Source organism: Cibotium barometz, chromosome 34 (genome assembly GCF_041138505.1).
Source record: "Cibotium barometz isolate CiBa-2024 chromosome 34, ASM4113850v1, whole genome shotgun sequence".
NCBI lineage: Eukaryota > Viridiplantae > Streptophyta > Polypodiopsida > Cyatheales > Cibotiaceae > Cibotium > Cibotium barometz.
The window spans coordinates 27,025,142-27,053,040 of NC_141079.1; the positions used below are offsets into that span (position 1 = coordinate 27,025,142).

Here is a 27,899-nt window from a genome sequence, read left to right on the forward strand (position 1 = left end):
TTTTAGGTTTTCTATACAGGGGTTTTGGACAGTTTTCCCCTCTTGCATATCTATTTATCCTGCTCTCAGATTCCACATGCATCCTATCTTGTCAGCCAACTAAGAAAAGCACCTACTTCTCTGCAAGATCAAAACACAGATAAGCCAATGGGAGAAATACTTGAGTTTGGGCGACATAATTGAAAAATGTACATGAGAAAGTTTTTTTTCCCACCCACCCACCCTTTTTTTCAGTTACATCCCCGCGATGGCAGATTTGTTAGAGATGGCTGAGAAGCATGTGAAGATCCCGACTCTCCCCACGTTCCTAGTGGACCGTCAGTTGGACGGGAACACTTACGGCATCTGGAAGGTTATGATGGAGTCTGTGCTGGAGTCATATGACCTTGCTGATTTCATCATCATCGGGGTTCCACGGCCGGAAGTAGAGGAAGGGGAGTTACTATCGATGAAGAAGGACCGAGAGGCACAGGCACACATGTGGGATCATGTCAACGCCAGGGTCCGGTCATTTATTTTCCTTAAGTGCACACCACAAGTGATCAATCATGTAAAGCACATGACGTTGGCCATAGGCATATGGGAGCACTTGGCTTCTCTTTATAACAGGGTATCACCCCATGAAAAGGATCTCCTTGGAAGTGCAGATGCGGGTTATGAATCCTGCAAAGTCTTCGACGATGTGGGAACACATTAACAAGCTGCATGCCCTTCAGCAGGAAGTCCTCCAGGCTGGGAAGGAGATATCATCTGAAGACATGGCCATCACTTTGCTGTCCCACTTGCCTGCTCAGCATTTTGCTTTCTTCTACTCGTTGATTACGAGTGGTAGGCTCAGCACCATTACCTGGGAGGAGCTTGTGCCAATGGTCTTGGACCAGGAGGAACGTTTCACGAACCCTCCTCACAGCAGCGGTTCAGAGGCCTTAACTGGCCAACGGTCGAAAGGTCGGTATAACAACAAGGGCCAAGGGAAGGCTTCACCGGAGAAGTCTTCTGAGAAGAAGCCTGACTCAGAACGAGAAGCTGAAGGCCGAAAGATTTCCACAAAGCATCAACACAAATCTTGCCCAGATAACTATCCAGTGCCAAGATACAAACATCTCTAGGAGCTGTCCCAAACTGTCCCAAAACAGTCCCCAAAAATCAGCTCATAAACCATCCATAAATCAGCCCGGTACGGAGCCAAAAGCTGCCCCGAACTCCATGCCAAATCAGCCCCAAAACTGGGCCTCAAATCAGCCCCCGAAGAAAGCCTCAAAGCCGTGCCAAAAAAAAACTATCACAAACAGTCCCAATAATCAGTCCCCAAAACACCGCCCTTTTACCTGTCAGGGCACTGGGAAAAAGACTAGCTGACAAACCACACACGGGGCTGACTGTAGGGATGCTGTACGGCGGCCATCTAGTGCTCTACGGCGGCCATTTAGTGTTGCTGAACCATTGCTGCAGTGTACGACCAACACAAGAAAGAGAGACAAGAGCCAGGTGGCTGATGTACTGTGTGCAGCCAGTCAGAAAAGAGGAAGATAAGAGCAACACTGCTGTAGTCGACTAGCCCCCAACTGAGAGAGAATAGGAATTTAGCTGCAGCCAGCTGTACGGCCAACAAAGCAAGGAGAGAAGTCCAAAAAACTGCTGGTCGCTTCTGATCTCATGCGCCTCCCCCATAAACAACCCCTCCTCCCCTTTTAATAAAGTCGACGAGCTCTATTTATAAGATGGTGCTTTTTTGTTTTTCCCAAAAGAGGCTGAGAATGCCCAAAATATCCACTTTTATGCTTTCCTTGGCTTGTACTCCAAGTTTTAGCCCAAAAATAATTGAGCTTGTCCAAATATATCAGCTTTTATGCTTTTCTTGGCTTGATGCCCAAGTTTCATCTAGGCGCCTCCTTCTGTCCACCTGTCCAAGCCCAAAACAATAATAATGTCCAGCCCATCATTAATGATATATGAACACACCGACTTATAAATATTATAAGTCACTTAAATGGATAAAATCCCATAGTGCACATGTTGTATGGCCATCTTTCAGGCTGAACCGTGCCAATAAAATGCTGTAGCTTTCTTCCAGGCTTTTCAACCATAATGTTTACCTGAAACAATTCAAGGCAAACAAACAACCCACAATTCTCCTTGTATGGGCATACAAGGGTTAAGTGTCCAAAACACTTGCAATAAATTGCAAAAAGCAGCAACTTTGCAAAACTCAAAGTGTACTTAGCTTTTATCTTTGCCAGGCTCGTCATGAAGCCGAAAAAGATATCTCCTCAGCATACGCATAAGATATCTTGAGATATAGCTCCATATAGTTTGCTCGTAAGCTTGATTTATAATCCACAATAATCCATATGGAAAAAGTGCTGAACACGGGCACATAAAACCAACTCCATATTTCAAGGATAAAATCTGTGAATCCATAAATCCTTAGACCAAGTGGTCTATTGCTCATGCTCGTGATTGCTTCCATAAGCTCAATAGAAAATTGTTGGTCAGTGTAGTCCCCACTTCTAATCTTTCCTCTCTCATTGTTGGAAGGAAGCCTTGGCTCTGATACCATTGTCACAAGTAGGGGCGGGGACCCGAAACAATAATAATACCAGAGACAGCATGATAACACATCGGAAGAACCATATACAATACAAAAACATCACACTAAGCCGGAACGGCTGGCTCCCTGTAGGAACTTCTTTATTCAACGAGAAGCTTTTACAATAAACCAAGGTGTGGGTGTGAACAACACCAGATTTTCCACAAAGCATCATCACAAATCTTGCCCAGTTAACTATCCAGTGCCAAGATAGGAGCTGTCCCAAGCTGTCCCAAAACAGCCCCCAAAAATCAGCTCATAAACCATCCATAAATCAGCCCGGTATGGAGCCAAAAGCTGTCCCGAATTCCATGCCAAATCAGCCCCAAAACTGGGCCTCAAATCAGCCCCGAATTCCATGCCAAATCAGCCCCAAAACTGGGCCTCAAATCAGCCCCCAAAGAAAGCCTCAAAGCTGTCCCAAAAAAACTGTCACAAACAGTCCCAATAATCACCTCCCAGAACACCGCCCTTTTACTTGCCAGGCCACCGGGAAAAAGACTAGCTGACAAACCACACACGGGGCTGACTGTAGGGATGCTGTACAGCGGCCATGTAGTGCTGTATGGCTGTCGTACTGTTGCTGAACCATTGCTGCAGTGTATGACCAGCACAAGAAAGAGACAAGAGCCAGGCAGCTGCTGTACTGTGTGTAGCCACTTAGAAAAGAGGAAGATAAGAGCACCACTGTTGGAGTTGACCAGCCCCAAACCGAGAGAGAATAGGAATTCAGCTGCAGCCGGCTGTACGACCAGCAAAGCAAGGAGAGAAGTCCAAAAAGCTGCTGGTCGCTTCTGATCTCATGCACCTCCCCCATAAAACAGCCCCTCCTCCCCTTATAATAAAGTCGACCAGCTCTATTTATAAGATGGTGCTTTTTTGTTTTTGCCAAGAGAGGTTGAGTATGCCCAAAATATCCACTTTTATGCTTTCCTTGGCTTGTACTCCAAGTTTTAGCCCAAAAATAACTGAGCTTGTCCAAATATAGCAGCTTTTATGTTTTTCTTGGCTTGATGCCCAAGTTTCATCTAGGCGCCTCCTATCCACCTGTCCAAGCCCAAAACAATAATATGGCCAGCCCATTATTAATGATATGTGAACACACCGACTTGTAAATATTATAAGTCACTTAAATGGATAAAATCCATGTTGCACATGTTGTATGGCCATCTTTCAGGCTAAACCGTGCCAGTAAAATGCTGTAACTTTCTTTTGTGGAAAATCCCCGTTCACACCTTGGTTCCACCCAGTGTGTGAAACACTGGTCAAGACTGGTGAAGGGACCAAATGGTGACACCGTATGGATGCCATCTAACTAGTCAGTGCAAAGGTATCATCAAAATCCATGCCAGCTTTCTGAGTATAGCCTTTGGCCACAAGCCTAGCCTTGTGCTTATCTAGAGTCCCATCCGATTTTTACTTGGTCTTATAGACCCACTTGACACTAATCACCTTTCGCTTTGCTGGTCTAGGAACTAGCTCCCAAGTCTGATTCTGCTCAATAGAGTCAAGCTCCGCTCTCATGGCTCGCTTCCAAGTTGGTTCTGAAGGCGCCTCCCCAATATGAGTAGGTTCCGAGTCCTTTTGGATGCGTGACATCAGTGCATAATTGACGCACAGGTTCTCTTGAGATGGTGTTGTGGTACGCAACCGCCTATTGATGGGGACTCCTTGCTGGAGGTGAAGGCAACCGTGCTAGCCCTGAGTCTTGCATGTTTGGTACAACCAAGTGGGAATACCAAATCCCCCCTCTGAAGTCGAACCCTGCTCCTAAGATGTAGCCTGTTGTGGAGCATCCATTGAAATCTCCTCCTCCTGATCGTTCAACCTTCTTAGGATTCAAGGCGGTGGGCACTGTACCCGGTTGTACTTTCAGAATTGGTCGTGGAAAATGAGGCAGCCCATACGCTACGATTGATGCTTTTAGGTTTAAAAAACAATTCGTTTGAAACCACGTTTCTTATGTATGAAACATGTAGATGTTTCATACACGTTTCTTAAACGTAAGAAACACGTTTCATTGCTACTGTGATCCCTTCACCAAGAATGGGGACAATAGAGTTATCTCCAATAGCAACTTTCTGGTGCATCAAGCCAATCCTTGTGATAAGTCATGTGTTGTGTGGCACCGTTGGCCAAAATCCACTAAGGAGAGGTAACAAGAAGGAAAAACTTGCTCAACCACTGGAGGGGGAGTCTCGGACTCGAGATCAATTAGGGTGACAAAAGTTGACGACTCCACAACTTTGGCGGATAAGCTTGCTCCTTTGTCCTTTGACTTCCCTTCCAAATCCTGCATGCGACTGCGGCATTGTCGCCATAAGTGCCCCTGTTTGGAGCAATAATCACAAATCTTTTGGTTGCCAGAAGAATTAGAAGTTGAAGACCCCTTTGGCTTTGCATCCTTGGAGTCCTTAGAGTTGTTAGAGGGAGGTGCCCCACCTTTGCCATTGTTAGGTTGCCCCCCTCTGTGTCCAATGAAAGCCTGGCTACCTTTCATTGAAGGCGAATCCTTGAATCTGTTCTCCTGATCAAGGACCATAGGTACCAGCTCATCCTAGGTAATGGTTTCCGTCCGTCCCAAGGTAAGAAGTGAAGAATAGAAGCTCTCATAAGTTGGGGGCAAGTGAGCAAGTAGCCGGATGACCATATCCTCGGTTGAAATCTCCTTCCCGCACCGAGAAATCTCAGATCGCAATGACTCCAGTTTGTTGATGTGATCCCGCATGGAGTCGAATCAATGGGTGAAAGCTTCAACATTTGAAGCTCTAGGGAAACTCTCTTCATGGGTGTCTTCCTGTCGTAGATGTTGGAGAGTCTTTTCCAAGCAACATATGCATGGGTATCCCGTTTGATGTGAGCGACGACCGAGGGTTGAGAGTTCAGAAAAATGAGTGATGGCACGGGCATTAAGCCGATCGCATAGAGCAGCTTCGTGCGTATGGGCATCCCTCGTATCCTCATCCTTTGCGGTGTTCGGGTTGGGCCGGAGGACTGGTCGAGTGATGAACTCCAGAAAATCATAAGTCTCCAAGACTGCTGCCACCATGACTTTCCGCATGTCATGGTGTACCTCCACTGAAAATTGCAGCCACCAAAACAGTGCAAGAGCTGCTCTTTGCACTTGTAGGTAGGGTGGGTGGGATAGAAAGAGAGTGGAGAGGATAAAAAAACGCAGAAATTGCAGATCTTCCCCTCCGGAGAAGAAAATGCAGCTATGAACCACTGCGGCCAGCCACCAAGTTAGCGTGAAAAAGCAGAAAATCAGCACCAATCAGCCTCCAATCAGTGATTCCAGGTCTAGACGTCTTTGGGCTTTGATACCTTGTTAGAGGGCAGCGGAAAGATGTAGACAAATGACAAAACGCTGAAGCTTCAAGAGAGAGATGAGAGAAAATAGCAAAATGCTGATGCACTAATCGTCAAGAAAATAGTGGATACAACCAGCCCGTAGGCGAGGAGTGGACTCCGTAGGCAGAGGGCTGAAGGTGCTCACCAAAGCGATCAAGAAAGAATGATCAAGAATGATGGAGGACTGATGAAAAGTGAGGAAGAGGGCAGCATATATATACACTCCTATATGAGCTGGCTGACTGCCTCCTAGGCTGGTACACAACCTGGGAAAGTTGGTCACTGGCTTATCCTGTTGGCAACCTGGTGCTCTATCGATCTATCAAGGATCTTCCTCGTCTTCAAAGTCTTCAAATTGAATCCATCAGGTTGGAAGAGTGGCAAGGCTGGCAACAACAAGCTGGCACTGTAGAAAGACGGGCAGAAGGCCTAGGTGGAACTGGAGACTTAAAATGTCTGAGCCGAGCTGAAGTTGGAATAAGAGTTTGAATGATAGAGACGTCTAGAGGATCATAGGATGTTAAAATTGTGAGCTCGCAAATTGGCCTTTGATTGATAGGTTGGCTCTACCTGGAGGTGCCAGCACATGAGACTGATGACCTCGTTTAGAGGCATCTGGCAAGGGGCAAGGTGGCATTCTGCATATTCTTAGGCAGGGTGTTAGATGTGCAGTTGTTTGCATATTCAACCAGTAGGCCCCTAGAGGTGCCAGCATATGAGACTGATGACCTTGTTTAGAGGCACTTGGCAAGGGGCAAGGTGGCATTCCACATATTCTTAGGCAAGCTGTCACATGTTCACTTGTTTGCATGGACTTTGATTATTCAACTATTAGCCCTTTTTCCTTTTCTCTGCCTTGTATGAAAGTTTCACCACTTGCATGGTTTCTTGTTTGGGCAGAATGATAGAAGAAATTGGCCTAAAGCACTTGGATCACATACCATTGATGGTTCCTGTTCTTTTAACTCTGATGCGGGATGATACGCCAGCTGTTGCACGCCATGCCATCTCAACTGGCTCTAACTTGTTTCGGAGCACATTCGAACAAGTGGCTTTACAGGTGCCAAAAATTTAGTCAAATTATTGCAACTGATCGATAAACTGCAGATTTAGCTTTTGAGTTTCTTCAAACACTGAACAGGTTCTCCCATAAACTCATGCACATACATACACACATTCATATGCACGTTCGTGTGCACGTGCACCCGCACATGTCTCATCTATGCATGCATGGTGCATGTTTACATATGTATGCACACATGTATGTACCTGCCTACATACATAGATACTATGCATGCTTACAACCAATAATCCAGTTACAACCAACAATCCATCCAGCCATCCAGCCATCCAGCCATGATGCAGCATACACACATGTACATGCATGCATACACACATACACATTCATACATACATACATTCATATGTACATATACCCATACATACTAGCCAGCACTTCCAGGGTTTCCTTTATTTTAACTGCTCTTTTATACTTTTGAGGTATCAGGGCATCTACTCTGGACATGTGGACAAAAGGCTCGAGGAATCTTGGGTCTGGATGATTACTCTCAAGGATGCTATATATGTAGCTTCTCAAGAGGTCTCTTTCTGCACAATGGTGTACTTATTCGCTGGCTCATGCCTTCTTTTGTTTGGTACCCGATTGCTAATTGGGAATCAATAATTTGTTCACCAAGCTTGAAACTTGTTGTCTTTGGAACCACAGCATAAAAACGACGGAGTGCGTTTGCTAGCAATAAAGTTCATAGAAACGGTCATTTTGCTTTTTACACCTGAACCCAATGGCTCTGCACAGCCTCCTCCTCTGCATCAGAAGTCAGCGAGTAAGTCAGGGGTAACCAGTTTGGTTAGACTAAAGTTCTTTTGCATTCTCAATGAAATACTGAACTTGAGTATGGCTTTCATGAGTAGAGCATGTTTTCAATGTTGCCTGGCTGCTTGGAGGGCATCCTGTCCTTGATGCGGGAGCATTAGGGCAAGAAGCTAGCAGAAACCTGGCTCTTCTGTTGGACCAGCTTCGGGCACCAGAGATATCAATGGTTCCTGGGCCTGTTGCCATTGTGCTTGTGAACAGGTTGGCGGCATACAGAAGAAATTATTGAGTAATATCTTGTGAATGCAAGGAATTGTTGATTTAATTTGTTGTTCTTTTTGTGAACAGCTTGGCCTCCATAGCTAAGCAGAGACCTTCCTTGTATGGGCGAGTCTTACCTGTTTTGCTCGGACTTGTGCCCAATTGCGAGGCTGTGAAAGGAGCACAGGGGGCAAGTGTAGCTCATGCCTTGACGAATGCTTTCATCAATCTGCTCAAATGCACACATTCTGGAGTTGGACCGGTAAGTGTAGATTTTAACCTTCTAGAAAAGAGCGCTTATTAGGGTCTTTACAGACAACCCACCTATCCTACAAAAGGGGAGATCTTACCCTTTTGTTCATCCTGGCCGGGTGATCTTTTCTGTCCAGACCCCACCTGCCGTCTGATGGGTGGAGGATATGTCTGTAAAGGCCCCAGGAGTGTCTGCGGACAAAGTGCTTGAAAAGATGATGTCCGATGCCCTTCGTCTTCTTGTCTGGGGTAATGTTCACAAGGTCCAGATGGATAGGCTTATAAACCCAATTTGCTTTCCCTATGAAACAAGAAAGTGGTGGGCTTAGCGGTTTTAAAGTAATTGAACTTAGTGGAGGTCATGGGTTTAAATCTCTGTGACCCCAGGCCGCTTGTCCTTTTGTGAATGTCTGCAAGTCGATGGGCTTGGACATGCCAGATGAAAATCCAAGGCAGATATCTGCTGCTGGTGGGCCTTTTGCCCAGATGTCTGGGGACAGTCTGAAGATGCTCATTAGCAGACAACTACTTTGTTCTAATGGCATCCTGCCGTGTACGCTTCAGAGGTTGTCTGTTGGACACATCTGAACCCCCCCCCCCTCCCCTCCCCGCCCTCCCCTTTTCACTTCTTCATTGCAATTTCTAGGAGTGAAACTGATATTGTTTTTAATGGCAATCACATGCAGTGGCGTGAACGTGTGGGTTCAGCCTTGAGAGCAATGAAGGAAGGGGATGCTGCTGAGGCAGCCGTAAGCCAGACAAAGGTTTATTTCCTTTTTGCATGTTTCTTCTTTGTTGCTTGCTGTGTTTTGCATTCTGGGCCCTGCTACGTCATTTCTGGTTCACTTTTATTGTTCCTATATGTAGATCGAGAGGCTCCAGTTGGACCGCAATAGACCCACACAGGAGAATGGTAATGTGTATGAGCATCCAGGAAAACGTGTTCGGGCTGGCCCCAGTGCCATGTATGCAGAACTACGGGAGACACAATCAGCTACTAGTATGGAAGGAACTAATGATGCATTTGACACCACTCTCGATAGTGAGCCGTCTCCTTTGCAGCAGATGATTGGCATGATTGGAGCATTAGTTGCCAAGGGAGAACGGGCAGCTCCATCGATTGAATTGTTAATTGCAAGCCTTCCGGCTGACATGCTTGCTGATTTGGTCATAGAGAACATGAGTAATCTTCCACACTTACCACCTGCGTTATCTCCGGGTGCCAATACAAGAGCAAGTGCAGGGTTAGCTTTCAATTTTGGGATGCAATTCAGCACAGTTGGCACACTTGGACAGTCCTTGGCTTCCTCTTTCTCTGCATCCGAAATGCTTGCACCTGCTCAATCATCAGATCATCGGCGTGATCCACGCAGGGTACTCAAATTTTTTTGAGTTTTTCCCTGCTTTTGGCTCTGTTTTTTCATGCTAGTCGTGTCAAAGGTTTCATGTAATCGTAAATTACAAATTCATTTATCGTGCCTTGGTTGAAATGGTATGTCAGGATCCCCGACGTATGGACCCACGCCATGTAGACTTGTCAATAGATGGCAAACTCGAAGAGCCTGTGCTGGATATAACCAGGGGCTTTCGTAACCCTGCAGGGCTTGTAGCAGCAAAGAGTGAGAGTTTCACTGCACCGTCTACAAGTGAGCAAATTGGTTTTATTCCAGGTATCAGCCAGATCCATGTAAGGCAGGAAGCTGTAAGCATACCTGATAGTAGCATGATTAGTGATGTGACCATATTATCTGGAACATCTTCAGAGGCTGCTCGGACACAAAGCCTTGCCATATCTCTTTCGACCATTGCGGTGCCTTCTGCTACTCTATCTACTCCTGGTCCTTCACACCACTCAGTTGAACCCATAGATGCCATGGATGTATCAGAGGCTAAGCCAATGGCATCTGCAGTATCTGAGCTTGCAATGCCCGCTATGTCTGGTCCGGAATTAAAAAATGAAGTTCAAGGTTTGGCAGCATTAGGAGCTACAATTCAGGGTGCACCGGTGGTGATGCCTGTGGTTTGTCTTGATGCCAGTCAACAACTGGGTTTATGGAAGGTGCTTTTGATGCGAATATTGGAAAGCTATAAGCAAGTTGGATCTAGTGGTGGAAGTGAGCTGCATCTCTCTCTTTTAGCTCGGCTTATCGTTGGGGTAAGAATTCTTCAGCTTTCCCCATGCAGCTTTGCAATCAGCTCTTTGAAAGAAAGCGATCAAATCTAGACATTGATGTTGGAATTTCTCCTGGTTGCAGTCAGATGGGGATGATGAAGCATGGAGTATTTTACAAAGACATATCCTTGCAGATTATCAAAATCACAAAGTACTTGATTTGCAGACTTGTTTTCTTTTCACTACTTTTTCATTCTAAGAAATGCCAGGGTAGTGAATCTTTTATCAGGAAGTTTGTATAGTTGTTCTTGTGTCATGACGTGTGTACTCTCTCTCTCTCATATGATGATCATTATATCAGCCTCTACTTTCAGAGAGCTATGTTATTTGTACTTGTTCTGTTTTTCTTTTCCATGATGAGACATACCATGGATAGCATTGTATCACTTTGGTCTCATAGACCCATTGGTTCTTTAGGAGACGTTTAATATAACTCTCTCTCTCTCTCTCTCTCTCTCTCCTGTCCTTTTTTTTTTCTGGACATCCAGAAGACATTGACAGTTGTACATTGATTTGTCTCATAGGTCGAGTTCGGCCTCTAGTAGACGTTAAAACAGCTTTCTTTCTTTCTTTCTTCTCGCCACCTTACTCGTAGAAAAAGCAAGCATTTCTTGGCTTGGCGCAAAGAGGAATTATATGTCTTTCCTTTAGTGCCGAAAGCTCGGACGCTTCGTGTATGTTTGAGGAAAAGAGGCAGGGCACACCCATCACATATCCTCTTTTAAGGGAGACCTATGCTCCTGAACTATGACATCCCAATTTACCCTCTTTAAAAAACATATCGCACATCCCCCGTCTCACCTCTGCCACCCTCTTTACCATAACCAATTCCTAACAAAGCTTGACAATAGTAGTGCGTGCAAACTTTTCTTCAGCCCTCTCATGCACCCCAAAATCCTTTCTTTAACCTTTCACTTCTTTCGAGCTCGTAACTTGTCACTTTTTTGTCAGTGCTTATCTCCAAGTTAGCACGCACGCTTAGCGTGCACCGGAGATATATGGAGTCAGTGGGCAGTAATTTCGTGAACTCATCCGGCAGTAACGACGTGGAGTTGCTAGGCGATGACGACTTTGAGCAAGTGAAGCCATGGGGATGGCTAGGATTTTACCTGCCACTAGCGATCAGGTTGGAAGATAAGCAAGAGCGCCGAAAAATGACGGCCGTGCTGACGGTCACACCGGGCTAAGGTCCCCACATAAACCCCCATTAAGCATGATCATAGGTGGAATGGCCAGCTTTCCCCCATACAACCTAGTCTTGAAGCAACCGAATTCCTCTCTGAACATTAAGGTCAAACCTTAGGTCAACTGGAGGATCAATCTAATCCATGCAAAGTCAAGGATGAAAGGTACCGCCATGTTCACACCCAAATCCTTCTCCTTGGCTTCCGTAGTCAATTCCATGGAAAAACTTGGTATGATCTCGTCACCATTTTAAAAGAACTAGCCATTCATCTGGAAGAGTAAGAGGATGCAACAAATTAGATTCCATCACTCTTCCACAAAGACCTGATAAATTAAAGCTTAATAATTAGACAAAAAAGTACTTCACAGAGGTCTGTGAAGTCAAGACTATTGAATCATTCCTAGGCCCACCAATGTGGGAGAATTCAGAGTTGAATCTCACTTAGCAAAAGCCTCCTAACACCACTTGACAACCTCACAGTTATTAGTTGGTGAAGGCATGGAGCACCCATCAACCTTGGGCCCTTGGATAACGCACTCATGTTTATCTTCTAGCCGGATCAGTGGTGGCAGGTAAAATCCTAGCCATCCCGATGGCTTCACTTGCTTAAAGTCGTCATCGCCAAGAGACTCCATGCCATTACTACAAGATGACTTCACGAAATTACTACCCACCGACTCCATATATCTCCGGTGCACACTAAATGTGCATGCTAACTTGGAGATAAGCAATGACAGTAAGGTGACAAGTTACGGGCTGGAAAGAAGTGAAAAGAAAGGATTTTGAGGTGGATGAGAGGGCTTAAGCGAAGTCTGCAACATTTGATACCAAGAGCTTGGAGCGCCCATCGTGTGCTTTGGTGGTATGGGACACCAGAGTGTATTCCGATGTAGGATCTTGAGGCTTTGTCGCGGGTTTCTTATCTGGGACACTCTATGCTTTGGCATAGTTAACCTCTGGTAATTGTGAGGACTAGTGTTAGTCTGTGAGTGGCAACAATAGTAGGGACTTTTTTTGTGACCATTGGCATGTGACTCGTAGGGTGACAAGTTCTATCATTCATCACACACTCTTGTGATGGCCAAATGATATTGATGCATGAGGCAGCCTCGGAATTGTACATGAGAGAGATGCGAAGTTTGGAACTTTTCAGTTTTAGCTTGAGTGTCTAGAGCATTGGACAGTTGGACCGTTTGATATATTGACTTTGTATATGTGGTTGGATCCCACAATAGTCAGAGATACTCCAGGGTGGATGTAGTTCAACGGAATTATTTTGATTCTAGGATTTTGGAGTCATGTGGATTTTCCATCTTTTCGATGGGCTGTAACCCATGGACATGTTAGGGGTGGAATATGTTATAACCATTGTCTTTTAGGATTTTTATTAATGGGATTGCATGGACTTTTGGTAACCTTAAGTTTATTCCAGTTTGGTGGGGTGAAAAGTAGCTGGAAGACGTATGTTGTCTTAACAAGGACATGGGACATACGGAGAGATCAACAACCACAACCCCCAGGGCCTCAGCATGCAGAGTCCACATCTCAGCACACTAATATGGAGGACCAAACCCACCAGCCTGGCAATTCAGCTCCAACGTATTGGTAGCAGGCTTTGCAGCAGAGGTAGCCACAATTCCATCAACAACTTCAAGAGTCCATGGTCACATTGGCTTTTCAAATCCATCAGTTGGTAGACGGATCGCCATTCTCATATCAGTTTTGTACCAGCAGTCGACACTACAGCATCAATACCAGACAATGAAGACAACATTCCCCCTGAGGTGGACGGTGACGATCTTAAAGACTTTTTATCGTCTTTGGGAAGTTAGTAAAACAAAGAAATTGGGAGTTAAACCCCTTGAGTCCTATGGAGGACAATGCAATAAGCGTACACTTAAACAATGGCTTTACGAACTTTGCATGTATTTTGACTCGATGGTCCTTACCGATGCCAAGAAGATCACATTTGCTGCGTCCTTACTCCTATTACTACCTTACTTTGGTGGCATTGGCGACATCACGTTGGAAAAATGGTTATGACGTGGAAACAATTTGAGCGGGTCTTTGTAAGCAGTTTATTCTTGCCAATGTAGATTTTCAAGCCCGAACTCGTTTATACCACTTGGACCAAACTGGTTCTCTGACTTCTTATATCTTGCAGTTCACTAATTTGATACTGGAGATTCATCCAACAGACGAAATTCATGCCTTCATTGAAGGTTTAAACCCCACACTCCTTACCCATGTGCAAAAGTACAACCCTGTTGACCTTGATCCTGCCATTCATTACGCCGAGCATGTTGTGGATCTGAATCCGAATTCTCAATTGTCACGACCTTGTGTTTTTCTCTGGACAGTATGCAGGTGTGCACGGGGACATGGTGGATAGTGTGAATGGCATTAGATTGGAGTTAAAAAGGAAACCCATGTGTGGACAACCCTAAGTGTGAAGGGGGCAAAGAGATTTTAACTCAAAAGGTTTTAAAAACCTTTAAAAACATTATAATGCCTTTTATGAAAGAAAACGTGGCCCATATGCTATTATTGGGGCCACGTGTGTGTTTTTCTGAAGAAGAGGGGCTGGCGGGCAGAAAGGGGGCGCCTATCTCTTGATGAAGGTGTGCTTTCCGCTTAGGAGAACTGCTCTTACACGCCGGTTTTCTCCTTTGCACAGAGGCAGCTGCTGGACAGAGGAGCACTTGTGGGATGGTTCTCCTTTGCAAGGACAGCAGGCTCTACAGGCTTCTGACAGGTTGCAGAAGGGAAGGTGTTAGGTGGCTGTTGGACTGGCTGCAGGCGGACTGAACAGTCGCTGCAGGTACAGGTGTCAGCATGCCATGCTCTCTCTCTCTCTCTCTCTCTCTCTCGGCAAACGGGCGGCTGCAGGCAGCACTGGACAGAGCAGTGCATGCTTTTCTCCACGCACAAGGGGAACTGTAGGCGGCTGCTGGACAGAACAGTACGCACTTTTCTCCACACACCTTTGGAAGGCTGGTCGGGGAGTTTACAGGCGGCTGGCTGCAGAATAACAGTGGGGAGCAGGGAGCGTTGTGTCCAGCTGGACAGCAGCAGGCAAGGGCTGGACTGTAGGTGCAGGACTTTTCTTTATCTCCCTCTCTCCCACCCATAGAAGGCGGCCAGGACTGCAGGCCGTTTCAAGAGGGGAGGTGCTGGGCTGAACACACACAGGCAGGCTGAGCAGGTCTCTCTCTATTTTTCTCTCTCTTGGAAGGAGACATGGGGCTGATTTGATGGCCTGTTTTGGGTTTCCGGCTGCAAGTACAGGTCACCTGGTAGTGTTTCTTGGTATGGGAATGAAGCAAGCTCGCATGGCTGCATGCTCATGGAGCAGATTGTTTTCTTCCTGCTAGAAAGGAACAGAGGGACCTACAGTTATGGGCATCTCTATGTTTCCAGATGTTTCATGAGGGAACAGGTAACTAGATGTATGCTGTTGTTGGCACTGTTGCTGAATGGTGCCATGAATGGTTCTGTACGGAAACAGGATAGGAGTTTCAAAGGGAAACAGGCCTAAGGATTTCATGTGGAAACAGGTCGTAGGTTTCTCGAGGAAACATGTTTTTGGGTCTTCCAGGAGATAGGTCACATCCAGGTAGAAGGTACATGAATGGACACATGTTTGGTACAGCCTTGCTACTGATTGGGCAAGGGACAGGGAATCCATGACAGAAATGGATAGTACCCTTGGAAGGTAGAGAGGGTTGGTACAGGTGTGTCGACTGCATGGTATGCTGTGCTGTGATACGAGTTCTCTTTTGAGAGACAGTTTGGGAGTCAGTGTTGTGATGCAGAAGCACTGGATGTGTCAGGGTGTGATGTTGTTCATAGGGTGAGAGGCTATGGATGGTTGTGGCAGTCCTGATCATGGGAGAAGACTTCTGTATGCAAGACTCAATGTGTGAGAGTCTTTTGAGGTGAACAATGGCTGGGCTTGTTTGTGGATGCCGAGTGGATATGAAGCCATGATGCAGGGTATTTGCAGGCTTCAGGAGTTCTACTATGACGGCTGAGTTCCCAACCTTATTGTAATCAAAGCTCTTATAATCAATTAAAGAAATACCGCAAGGGGCGCCACTGCGTTTTGGGGCCAATCGGTGTCCGTGTACTGTTTGCAAGAGCACTCTAGCTCCCCCTGTTTGTTTTCCTTTTCTAGGTCCTCAATGGCGTTGAAGTGTTTTATGTGCGAGTGTTTGTTTCTCCGCTCGTCAGATTTCTGAAGGCCGGTTACAAGGTTCCGTTTGCCAGGACATCGTCGACTTTCTCAAGGAGGCGAGCGCGTGGTTGTCACATCAAAAGCTTCAACATGAGGAAAGTGAAAAGGAAGTGCAGAAGACAGTGCAGGGTTGTGTGTCTTTGCCTATATGAGGTGAAGAGCAAGAGCTGAAGATGAAGCTCAGGAGAAAAGACACCAAGAACAAGAAGTAGTCAGCCAGGAGAACAAGAGGCAGTTGAAGTGTTATGGTGCAAAACATTTGACAGTTTGTCACCGGTCGTATCTTCATAGAGGCTTCATGGGTTCGGAAGACAATTTCTTTATATGTTTAGCAGTGGTGATCTACTATGCTTCATCGGGGACTTGTGCTTACCACTTGGGTGGAGTGCAAGCAAGTTTTGGGTACTTGAGGATGTATCAGATGAGGCTCAGACGGAAGCGGAGGAACTTGACGAGGTTCTTATTCCCGAGCAGATACTGGCACATAAGGAAAGAAAGGTACAGGGTAAAGTTTCGCGTCGCTATCCTGTGAAGTTCAAGAGCTGTTCACTGATGGATGCGAAGTGGATGGAGGAGGGTGACTTAGCAGATTCACCTGAGGATTTGCAGCTTTATCTTGATGCCTTTGAGTTGGAGTCGACTCTTGTTACGGCTCATTCAGGTTCAGCAGAGCATAGGTCTGGAGCATTGCCTGATGCTCAAGAGGGGGGTAGCACCTCCGCTTCCTTGTTACAGATAGGCTCAGTTGTTATCTAGGAGTCGCTTGGTGACATCTTTGTATTCACCCGAAGGTACTGGAGGCTGACAGTACATTTGCTGTTCTAGGCACATGAGATGATGGTTGAGTATGGTTCACAGTCGCGCGCACCTTGAACTATAACTGCAACTATGGAAAACTCTATGGAGGGCCTAAGTCTTGCGAGCAGTCCAAGAGTTGGTTTGGTTCATGGATATATGGATTGAACTCTATTTGTGCATGTATGCATACACTTTTTGAGGTATTATTGTATTCTGGTGCCATTGGATCCTGGTACCATTGAGAATACATTGGGTAATACTCTGGATTGTGTCGTGTGTTGCATGTATAGTGGTATGATACATCAAGTGCTTTATTATGTTCATGGATGCACCACTGGGTGTGACTCCTGCGTTGGATGCATTGAGTGCTTTCATATGCTCATGTTGTACCATCAGTCGTGGGTCCTGCTGGATGTCCATGGGCGTAAGACTTGCGAGCAGCCCTTAGACTGTTACTTTAGAGTAGGTAGAGCATCTTGAGAAGCATATTGATTGCGAATTCATATGTGTCATGCATATGTGTGTCATATGTAGAATGATGCATGGTTTTGTTTTTGGCTAACACAGTTAACGTGTTTCCACTTGGTTTTAGACTTTTGCTGCAAGTTCTGCAAGAACAAGCAAGAGTTGTTTGTCACTTTGACGTGACGGTGTGACCTTATTGTGCAGGATGACTTTTTTTTTTTCATCACCTAGATGCACTTGAGGGCCATTGCTTTTGTCGTATGGGGAGTCTATGCTCATAAGATGCCTTATTGTGCCATTGAGTGCAATCGAGGACGCTTGCTATTTTTCAAGAGGGGGGTATGTCATGACCCTGTGTTTTTCTCTGGACAGTATGCAGGTGTGCACGGGGACATGGTGGATAGTGTGAATGGCATCAGATTGGAGTTAAAAAGGAAACCCATGTGTGGACAACCCTAAGTGTGAAGGGGGCAAAGAGATTTTAACTCAAAAGGTTTTAAAAACCTTTAAAAACATTATAATGCCTTTTATGAAAGAAAACGTGGCCCATATGCTATTATTGGGGCCACGTGTGTGTTTTTCTGAAGAAGAGGGGCTGGCGGGCAGAAAGGGGCGCCTATCTCTTGATGAAGGTGTGCTTTCCGCTTAGGAGGACTGCTCTTACACGCCAGTTTTCTCCTTTGCATAGAGGCAGCTGCTGGACAGAGGAGCACTTGTGGGATGGTTCTCCTTTGCAAGGACAACAGGCTCTACAGGCTTCTGACAGGTTGCAGAAGGGAAGGTGTTAGGTGGCTGTTGGACTGGCTGCAGGCGGACTGAACAGCCGCTGCAGGTACAGGTGTCAGCATGCCATGTTCTCTCTCTCTCTCTCTCTCGGCAAACGGGCGGCTGCAGGCAGTGCTGAACAGAGCAGTGCATGCTTTTCTCCACGCACAAGGGGAACTGTAGGCGGCTGCTGGACAGAACAGTACGCACTTTTCTCCACACGCCTTTGGAAGGCTGGTCGGGGAGTTCACAGGCGGCTGGCTGCAGAATAACGGTGGGGAGCAGGGAGCGTTGTGTCCAGCTGGACAGCAGCAAGCAAGGGCTGGACTGTAGGCGCAGGACTTTTCTTTATCTCCCTGTCTCCCACCCATAGAAGGCGGCTAGGACTGCAGGCCGTTTCAGGAGGGGAGGTGCTGGGCTGAACACACACAGGCAGGCTGAGCAGGTCTCTCTCTATTTTTCTCTCTCTCTCTTGGAAGGAGACATGGGGCTGATTTGATGGCCTTGTTTGGGTTTCCGGCTGCAAGTCCAGGTCACCTGGTAGTGTTTCTTGGCATGGGAGTGAAGCAAGCTCGCATGGCCGCATGCTCATGGAGCAGATTGTTTTCTTCCTGCTAGAAAGGAACAGAGGGACCTACAGTTATGGGCATCTCTATGTTTCCAGATGTTTCATGAGGGAACAGGTAACTAGATGTATGCCGTTGTTGGCACTGTTGCTGAATGGTGCCATGAATGGTTCTGTACGGAAACAGGACAGGAGTTTCAAAGGGAAACAGGCCTAAGGATTTCATGTGGAAACAGGTCGTAGGTTTCTCGAGGAAACATGTTTTTGGGTTTCTCCAGGAGATAGGTCACATGCAGGCAGAAGGTACATGAATGGACACATGTTTGGTACAGCCTTGCTACTGATTGGGCAAGGGACAGGAAATCCATGACAAAGATGGATAGTACCCCTGGAAGGTAGAGAGGGGTGGTGCAGGTGTGTCGACTGTATGGTATGCTGTGCTGTGATACGAGTTCTCTTTTGAGAGACAGTTTGGGAGTCTGTGTTGTGATGCAGAAGCACTGGATGTGTCAGGGTGTGATGCTGTTCATAGGGTGAGAGGCTATGGATGGTTGTGGCAGTCCTGATCATGGGAGAAGACTTTTGTATGCAGGACTCAATGTGTGAGAGTCTTTTGAGGTGAACAATGGCTAGACTTGTTTGTGGATGCCGAGTGGATATGAAGCCATGATGCAGGGTATTTGCAGGCTTCAGGAGTTCTACTATGATGGCTGAGTTCCCAACCTTATTGTAATCAAAGCTCTTATAATCAATTAAAGAAATACCGCAAGGGGCGCCACTGCGTTTTGGGGCCAATCGGTGTCCGTGTACTGTTTGCAGGAGCACTCTAGCTCCACCTGTTTGTTTTCCTTTTCTAGGTCCTCAATGGCGTTGAAGCGTTTTATGTGCGAGTGTTTGTTTCACCGTCCGTTAGATAACTGAAGGCCGGTTAGAGTTATGGCAATGGTTCACGTATGGATCGTGAAGTTTATGAACAATTCTCATCAAGCAACTTTCAATTATGACCGCCCTTGGCAACATTCGTAGCAACCTCACCAACAGGAAAGGTCATCTTGTAATTAGTCGGAGCGTCAACAATCCTTCCAACCATGTGTATCTGATTGTGGATGGGACCTTGGACGCGATCAATCTCGCACTCCTCGTCCTGCAATAGTTTGGTCTTCTCATGAACAACAAAAGATAGGATTGTGTACGATTTGTAATGGCAACCATAGATGGTTTGCATGCTCTAAACGACCTAATGCTACACAAAACCATAATGTGGAGTCTTCAACTTCAGAAGACTTTTCCAATAATTCAAAAGGAAAACATGTAGTAGCTCATGCACTTCATGTTAGTGCTAACCTTGACACATCTATGGCAAACTTTATTGAGTCACATGATGACAACACCGAGGATTCTTCTAGCACGATTCAGAAGAATAGCAAGATGATATTGAAAAGTCCTTTGATTCTTTATATCATCATGTTGAATCACCAACTATGGACTTCTTTGAAGATACATTGACTACCAATGCAGATATAATACTTGCTTCAACCTTACCCACATGGGATGACACAGTTGACATCAAGCAAGAGGATAATGTTTTGAACACTGGAGAGAATTTCAAGCATTCTTTTAACAACTTGGATTAGTACTTCACTACTTTCAAGTTTGAACACTTTAGCAGATACTATTCAAGTATCATCGAGAGAATTCGTGGTTGAACCTTCAAATTCTTCTACACCGCAACATAGCCAAGCCAACTTCAAGGCCAACATTTGGAAGCAGACAAAGAAGAAGACATTAAACAATCCACTGCCTATATAAGTGAGAAGTTGGGTCATTATCAGGGTTTCCAATGTGAGGATTTTCAAGAAGAGGAGAGACCTTGGTTGTGCTCCTACATGAATAGTGGGCTCTTGTGGTAGGGGACGTCAGGATTTGGGTGAAGATCATGGCTTGGAATCGGGTTTGCTCAGGATGGGGCTATGGTAGGGTGGCAAGCATGCCAGCCCCAACTATGCTGGTCTTTGTGCTTGTTGTGTGTTTGCAGGTGTTGGCTGGGAGTAGGTGTATGTTTCATGTTACAATCACTAACTATGGCTCATGAAAGATGTGAAGTTTGTGTGTTGGTTGCTCAATATAACTTCTGCAAGGATGCGGTATTTTCTTCATAAATTTGGTGAAATGCAATCATGGTCGAGCCCAAAAATCATGCAGCAATCTGAGAAGTGCCTTTTCATGTGTTTTATTTTGCTTGTGTGTAAGTGTGCTGTAACCGAGGGGTAAAAGTGTTCTTTGCTTGCGGAGGTGTGCAGGGCCATGAGCTTGCCTTACATACACTTTATCAACTGTATGCTGAAAAACTCTCTAACGAGGATGATCCAGATGGTGTAACAGTTGCATCCACCGCATACGATAACTTTCTCCTTGCTGTGGTGAGCTATTCTTGTTTCCTAGAGTTTTTAGTCCCAGCATGTGTGTGTGTGTGTGAGAGAGAGAGAGAGAGAGAGAGAAAGAGATTGAGATTTTATTAACATCTACTAAATACTCGAAGGGTCTATGAGACCAAAAAGATGTTGTATACGATCCATGTGTAGACTGGATGTCAGCACACAATAAAGAAAAAGAATGTATGTTGGCCCTATGTGTACAATGTAATAATAGACATGGAGAGCTCAAATGCAGGGCGCCTTCGTTGGAACATCCTTTGTGCTTGGCGCTCAGTGATTTGTCCCGTTGCTCTATTGCGTAAGATGTGTAGGTGTTTGGTCTTGCACTGTCATCATACCAACTATGTAGATGCATGGATCCACAAGGAGGATGGGTGCTAGAGTGGTGTGTGGAGGCCTGAATCATGCAAAAAGGTGGTGAGCTAGGCGGTGACGGTGGGTAGTGGGGTAGAAAGATCAAGAGTGGAGAGTTGGGGCTTGAGATGACCTTGATAAACATTGTGTAGCTTATGGTGGAAGTGGATCTCTGTGTACCAGTTGATCTCCTGCCATGAGAGGTCCAAGAATGGAGAGTCCAGACTATACAGTCCATCTGGAGGCACATGCTGTGTGCATCAGACCTGTCAACTACCTCTGAGTACCATGCTGGCGAGGATAATGTGGTGATAGTGTTGATGAGGCGGAGGGCAGTCCAGCCAGTCTAACCCGCTCCCTCTTCCTCTCCCTCTCCCTCTCCCTTTTGTGATGTAACTACATAGATGACTAAGGCGATCCCTATCAAGAGTGTATACATGCTGAATGTAGGTAATGTTCAGAGGGCATCTATGAGGAGTGGGGCCACTACGAACTCTGCTACCACAACCTTATGTAGCACTGACATCTTACTTCTCATCATGCGTGACAGCATCATAACTTGTAGCCTCTCTATGCTCTTCCTGGTAGCCTCCCCTAGCCCTGGTCCCCAAAAAGGTGCACCATACATGGCTGCTGGGCGTACCAAAGTGTGAAACAGCCAACACTTGGTGCGAGGCTCCTGGAAGTGGGCTTGGAGACATTGCCTCTCTAGACAGGCTAGGAAAGCATGGCCTCTGGCTAGTCTGTCAGTGGCGGCCGTGGTCATGTAAAAGCGGGCCGTAAAGATCAGTCCGAGATACACATACCTCTTGACAATCTCCAGAGGGGCATCCCTACCCTTGATGCAACATCACAGGATGTGTTAAGAGACCATGACTTTGGTCTTCCGAAGGTTGATAGTAAGGTCTCTCTCCATGCAAAACCTGTCAAGTGCATCCATGTTTCTGTAAACCCTTGGCTGAATCTCAGATTAAAACAATGTCACAATATAGGCATCACTACATGAGCAAGCGGTGAGCCTTTGCCTCCAAAGCTGTCCACAATGGCGTCTTATCTCATCAATGTATAGACCAAAGAGTGTAGGAGAGAGTCGGTCACTCTATTTGACCCCAATAGTACCGTATGTCCTGTAACTATTTGGTCCTCCATGCTCTTTTCACATGATAGAACTCATGCCCGTACACATGGACAACAGGATGATGGACACATGGAAACAGGGGTCCTAAAGTTGGAATTGGAAAAAAGCACGCAACTGGGTCAAAAAGTAGGAAAAGCAAAAGTCAAACTTTGTTGACCAAAAAGCGGAGGGCACCGTTGGAAAGAGCACGTTGAACTGAGTCAAAAAGCTATAAGCCGCCTTTTCAAAAAGCAGCTCCAGGGCCAAAAAGCATGGCCTTGAAGTTGTAAAAGCATAAATCAAGAACTTTGACTACTATTAAAGCAAAAGCAAGAAGGCAAGGCAAAAGCACGGGAATAAAACAAAAGCTAGGCAAAAGCAAAGCATGGATAAAAGCAGGTATTCCCTCAAGTATTTAAAGGACCATACACCCTCTTGGTGGATCATAGAAGATTTGTGGAGGATTCTTTAAGAAGGAACTTGTGACGAGATTTCAACTTCACCATCTTCCTCACACCATCCAACCTCTCCACTTCAGGCGGTGATCTCCCTGCAGCGCTAATCAGCCATCAGTGCCTGCTGGTTGCTCTGCGCCGCCTGTACCTGCTGCGCCGCCTTCAGTCTTGTGCGTCGCCTGCAGCATCAGCCAACACCAGCACTCTCCAGTCTGCCTGCACCCTCTGGGTGCGCCATTCTTGAGCAAACTACAGTCGGTTCTGCTTTTGCTCATGGCTGCCAACACCAATAGCAGCATAGTGCTGCCTTTGCACCACCATATCTGCCACCTGCTGGACTGAATCAGTTTGCACCGCCAGCCCTCTACCCTGTACACAGTTTGTGTCACCAGCCTGGACATTTCCCAGTCTGAAAGGGGTCTGGTGGACTCCAGGATGTTTAAATATTTGGAAAGTACAAGCTTTGGGAATGGGGAATTATCCTAGAATACAAAGGACCACACTCGTAATATTTAGGAGGGTTGCTATTTTTGGCCCGACTCCGATGGAAATTCTGTTCGCGTCATTACATCTGGAATTGAGCAGATACCAAGAGTTGGCAAAGTGACTGTGACAGAATGTCTACCAGTTGGGATATTTTTAGAGGTAAAGATTATGGAAAGACCCATCTCTTAGATTGGGACATGTGGCAAGAAAGTGGACCAAAGTGAGACAAGTGGCCTGACACTTGTTAGAAAAAGGATCAAAGTGAGGCAAGTGGCCTCACACTTGTCACTTCAGCTATTGTGTGGCTCTCCACTTGTCATCGTAACCTTCTCTTGCCATTTTAGCTCATGGGAGGCCCAAATCTATAAATTGGAGCCCTCTCTCTTCATTAATGGAGGCTCTCTTGCTGCACAGTAGCCTCTACCACCGTTACAGGCTGCCCTAATGATGGCTACTCTCTTTCTCTCTCTCTTGAAGGCTGCCCATGAAGAATACCGGCTGTTGGGGACTGTTTTGGAGGCTTCCATCGCGAAGAAATACTGAAGGCAAGTGTATTCAATCATTTATTATGATTTCTAGCCATTGTACTAGCATTTGTACTTGCCGTACTTGCTGTACCAACCGTCGTACCGCCTGTACCAGCCACTGTACTTGTTGTATCAGCCCTTGTATTGGTTGTACCAGCTTTTGTACTTGTTGTACCACCCATTGTACCGATTGTACCAGCTTTTGTACTTGTTGTACTTGCTGTACCAGCCAACGTACCGACTGTACCAGCCACTGTACCTGCTGTTCTAGCCACTGTACCGACTGTACCAGCCATTGTACCTACTGTACCGGCTGAATGGAGAGTTGTACTTGCTGTACCCTCTCTATTGCATGAAGACCCGTGGTTTTTGGGGAAGAATCAGTACCCACACGGAGGTATATGGATTATATTGTTGGCTCGGCATTTCTACAGCCTATGTTCCGGCTTGGTAGCCTTGTGTTGGGCTGTGTTATGGCATTTGTATAGGGATAATCCGACATCTCCCGTGGGGAGAGTAAGGCCCTCAAAGCTTGTACATGATATTATTCTCCTTGGGTAATAAAATACTCCAAGGGAGGGGGGGGGGTCGGCCCATTCCGGCCTCTATGCGGTGTCACACGTGCAAGCTCCATTTTCAGCATTTGTGGATGCTTTGTCCAGCTTTTATGATTTATGCAAAGTGATGATGGATATGCGTTAAGGCTGTGGCCATGTTTAAATGTTTTAATATGCATTGATGGTATCAACAAGTGTGTCAAAGGTCCTAGTCCCCCGGGCACCCGCCGCGGGTTACATTGGTATCAGAGCATAGGCTTTCTTGGAAGCGGAGGCTTCCTTCTATCAATAAGGAAGAGAAAAGATCTCGAGTGGAGACCACACTTACTATCATTGCTGTTAAGCATGGCCAGCTGCTTCATAGCTTATGAAGCAAGAGTATGAGCAGTAGACAGCTTGTTGATCTAAGGATTTATGAATTCACAAAATTTTATCTTGGAAGCGTGGAGTTGGCTTTATGTGCACACGTTTAGCACTCTTTCCATATAGATATTATGGATTATATTATCAAGCTTACAGGCAAGCTATATGGAGCTCCAGGTTATCTATGCCTGCGAGTGATTGTTTTATCTTGTTACTTGAGCCCACCTCTCATCCAAGGTGTGTGGTCAGAGTACCAACACGGAGTGCAAGTGGCAAAGTGGACATGACGGGACTTATGTCTATGCCAAGGGTCATGTGGACCGATGTCTTGTTGGCAGGAGACTTATTTTATCTCGCCCATTTACTTGGGACATGGATTATGATATCTGGACTTATGGGACTGTTTTGTCTCGCCCATTTACTTGGGACATGGATTATGATATTTGGACTTATGGGACTGTTTTGTCTCGCCCATTTACTTGGGACATGGATTATGATATCTGGACTTATGGGACTGATTTGTCTCGCCCATTTACTTGGGACATGGATTATGATATCTGGACTTATGGGACTGTTTTTGTCTCGCCCATTTATCTTGGGACATGATTTTGATATTGGTACTATGGAGACTTATTTAGTCTCGCCCATTTCTTTGGGACATGGATTCTTCAGTTATATTGGATTTTTGAGACTGTCTCGTCTCGCCCAATCGATGGGACATGATTATATCTTGAATATATGGCTTGAAGCTCAAAGTTGCGGACAACTTTTAAGAAGCTGGGGAGGATGTCACCAGCCTGGACATTTCCCAGTCTGAAAGGGGTCTGGTGGACTCCAGGATGTTTAAATATTTGGAAAGTACAAGCTTTGGGAATGGGGGATTATCCTAGAATACAAAGGACCACACTCCTAAAATTTAGGAGAGTTGCTATTTTTGGCCCGACTCCGATGGAAATTCTGTTCGCGTCATTACATCTGGAATTGAGCAGATACCAAGAGTTGGCAAAGTGACTATGACAGAATGTCTACCAGTTGGGATATTTTTAGAGGTAAAGATTATGGAAGGACCCATCTCTTAGATTGGGACATGTGGCAAGAAAGTGGACCAAAGTGAGACAAGTGGCCTGACACTTGTTAGAAAAAGGATCAAAGTGAGACAAGTGGCCTCACACTTGTCACTTCAGCTATTGTGTGGCTCTCCACTTGTCATCGTAACCTTCTCTTGCCATTTTAGCTCATGGGAGGCCCAAATCTATAAATTGGAGCCCTCTCTCTTCATTAATGGAGGCTCTCTTGCTGCACAGTAGCCTCTACCACCATTACAGGCTGCCCTAATGATGGCTACTCTCTTTCTCTCTCTCTTGAAGGCTGCCCATGAAGAATACCGGCTGTTGGGGACTGTTTTGGAGGCTTCCATCCCGAAGAAATACTTAAGGCAAGGGTATTCAATCATTTATTATGATTTCTAGCCATTGTACTTGTTGTACCAGCATTTATACTTGCCGTACTTGCTGTACCAGCCACCGTACTTGCTGTACCAGCCCTTGTACCGGCTGTACCAGCTTTTGTACTTGCTGTACCACCCATTGTACCGGTTGTACCAACTTCTGTACTTGTTGTACTTGCTGTACCAGCCACTGTACTGGCTGTACCAGCAACTGCACCTGCTGTTCTAGCCATTGTACCGGTTGTACCGGCCGTTGTACCTGCTGTACCGGCTGAATGGAGAGTTGTACTTGCTGTACCCTCTCTATTGCATGAAGACCCGTGGTTTTTGGGGAAGAATCAGTACCCACACGGAGGTATATGGATTATATTGTTGGCTCGGCATTTCTACAGCCTATGTTCTGGCTTGGTAGCCTTGTGTTGGGCTGTGTTATGGCATTTGTATAGGGATAATCCGGCATCTCCCGTGGGGAGCCCTCAAAGCTTGTACATTATATTATTCTCCTTGCAAAAGTCCTAATAGGCGGGATGAGGGACGGAATCAAAAGCTTTGCGAAAATCCACAAAGCAACATATACATGCCACTTCTGTGACCTGGCCTCCTCTGTGATGGCTTGTAGACTGAAGATATGATCTAGGGTGGAGAAATTCCTACTCAAGCTTGCCTGATCTAATGCTATGTACTCTAGCCTCTTAGCCATAGAGCCGATCTCTGCCTCTAGCACTGCTCCATAGATCTTGGCCTTTGTGTGGCCAATCATGATGGTCTTGTAGTTATTTGGATCCATGGGGTCTTCTACTTTGTGGATGGGCAGAATGGTGTTTCTAGTCCAGGACAGGGGAAAGCCTACACAAAGAGCTCTATTGAAGAGATTTACAAGGATGGGAGCAAGCACATGTTTCCGAGATCTTCATGATCTGTTGCTCTCCCATTATGTAACTTTTTTAGTGCTCGAGTGACATTGGTGGCATTGAAGAGAGGAAAGACGATGTGGGTCGCGGGATGTGTGTCATATGGGGTATGGGCTGATTTGGCACATCATAAAGCTGTTGTGCATTGGCCTCCTGAAGGCTAGGATCTGAGATGGGTCTGGGGGTTCTGTTTTCCTTGAGAATGAGCCACACATTTGAGTTAAAAGAGTTGGTATAACTCTTGTTCTCATCTAGCAAGATAAGCATGCTTTTGCGAGTGAGTCGATGGAAGATTTTTTGCATCTCTCTTTGCATTCCTCATTAGGGGGAGAGAGAGAGAGAGAGAGAGAGAGAGAGAGAGAGAGAGAGTTATATTAAATGTCTTCAAAAGACCATAAGGTCTATGAGACATAATGTCATGACCCTGTGAAAATGGAACAGCACAAGTGTGGGCATGGTGGTTGCTGAGCAAAAATATTAAATGATTCACATTTGGGGTGCCCGGATAGAGAGAATGATGTGTGGACATCTCCAGGTGTGAAGGGGGGAACAAGAACATTAATATTTTAATGTTTTATTCATAAGTGGCCCCTAGGTAACTTTAATATTTATTAAAGTTGGGGCCCTAGGACAATTTTGGAGAGAGGCCACTCCACTTTTGGAGTTACACGCCTCTCTCATCTCTCTCTCTCTAGCTTTTTGGGAGTCATGCAAGAAACAAGCGTGGAGAAGAGGAGAAGACTGGTCGACTGCATATGCTTGCTGCTGGT

The 27,899-nt window shown here is 45.9% G+C and overlaps 1 protein-coding gene across 1 annotated transcript in view; it reads left to right on the top strand.

Annotated features, from left to right (window-relative positions):
• LOC147618850 (uncharacterized) overlaps window positions 1-27,899 on the top strand; it is a 103,624-nt gene that overhangs the window by 26,757 nt on the left and 48,968 nt on the right. The window contains exons 3-12 of the mRNA XM_086773931.1: window positions 6,842-7,001; window positions 7,449-7,541; window positions 7,668-7,785; window positions 7,874-8,036; window positions 8,124-8,298; window positions 8,975-9,052; window positions 9,156-9,662; window positions 9,790-10,443; window positions 10,544-10,612; window positions 20,778-20,897. Coding sequence (XP_086630057.1) covers window positions 6,842-7,001; window positions 7,449-7,541; window positions 7,668-7,785; window positions 7,874-8,036; window positions 8,124-8,298; window positions 8,975-9,052; window positions 9,156-9,662; window positions 9,790-10,443; window positions 10,544-10,612; window positions 20,778-20,897 — 2,137 coding nt within the window. The remainder of the gene's footprint in view (window positions 1-6,841; window positions 7,002-7,448; window positions 7,542-7,667; window positions 7,786-7,873; window positions 8,037-8,123; window positions 8,299-8,974; window positions 9,053-9,155; window positions 9,663-9,789; window positions 10,444-10,543; window positions 10,613-20,777; window positions 20,898-27,899) is intronic.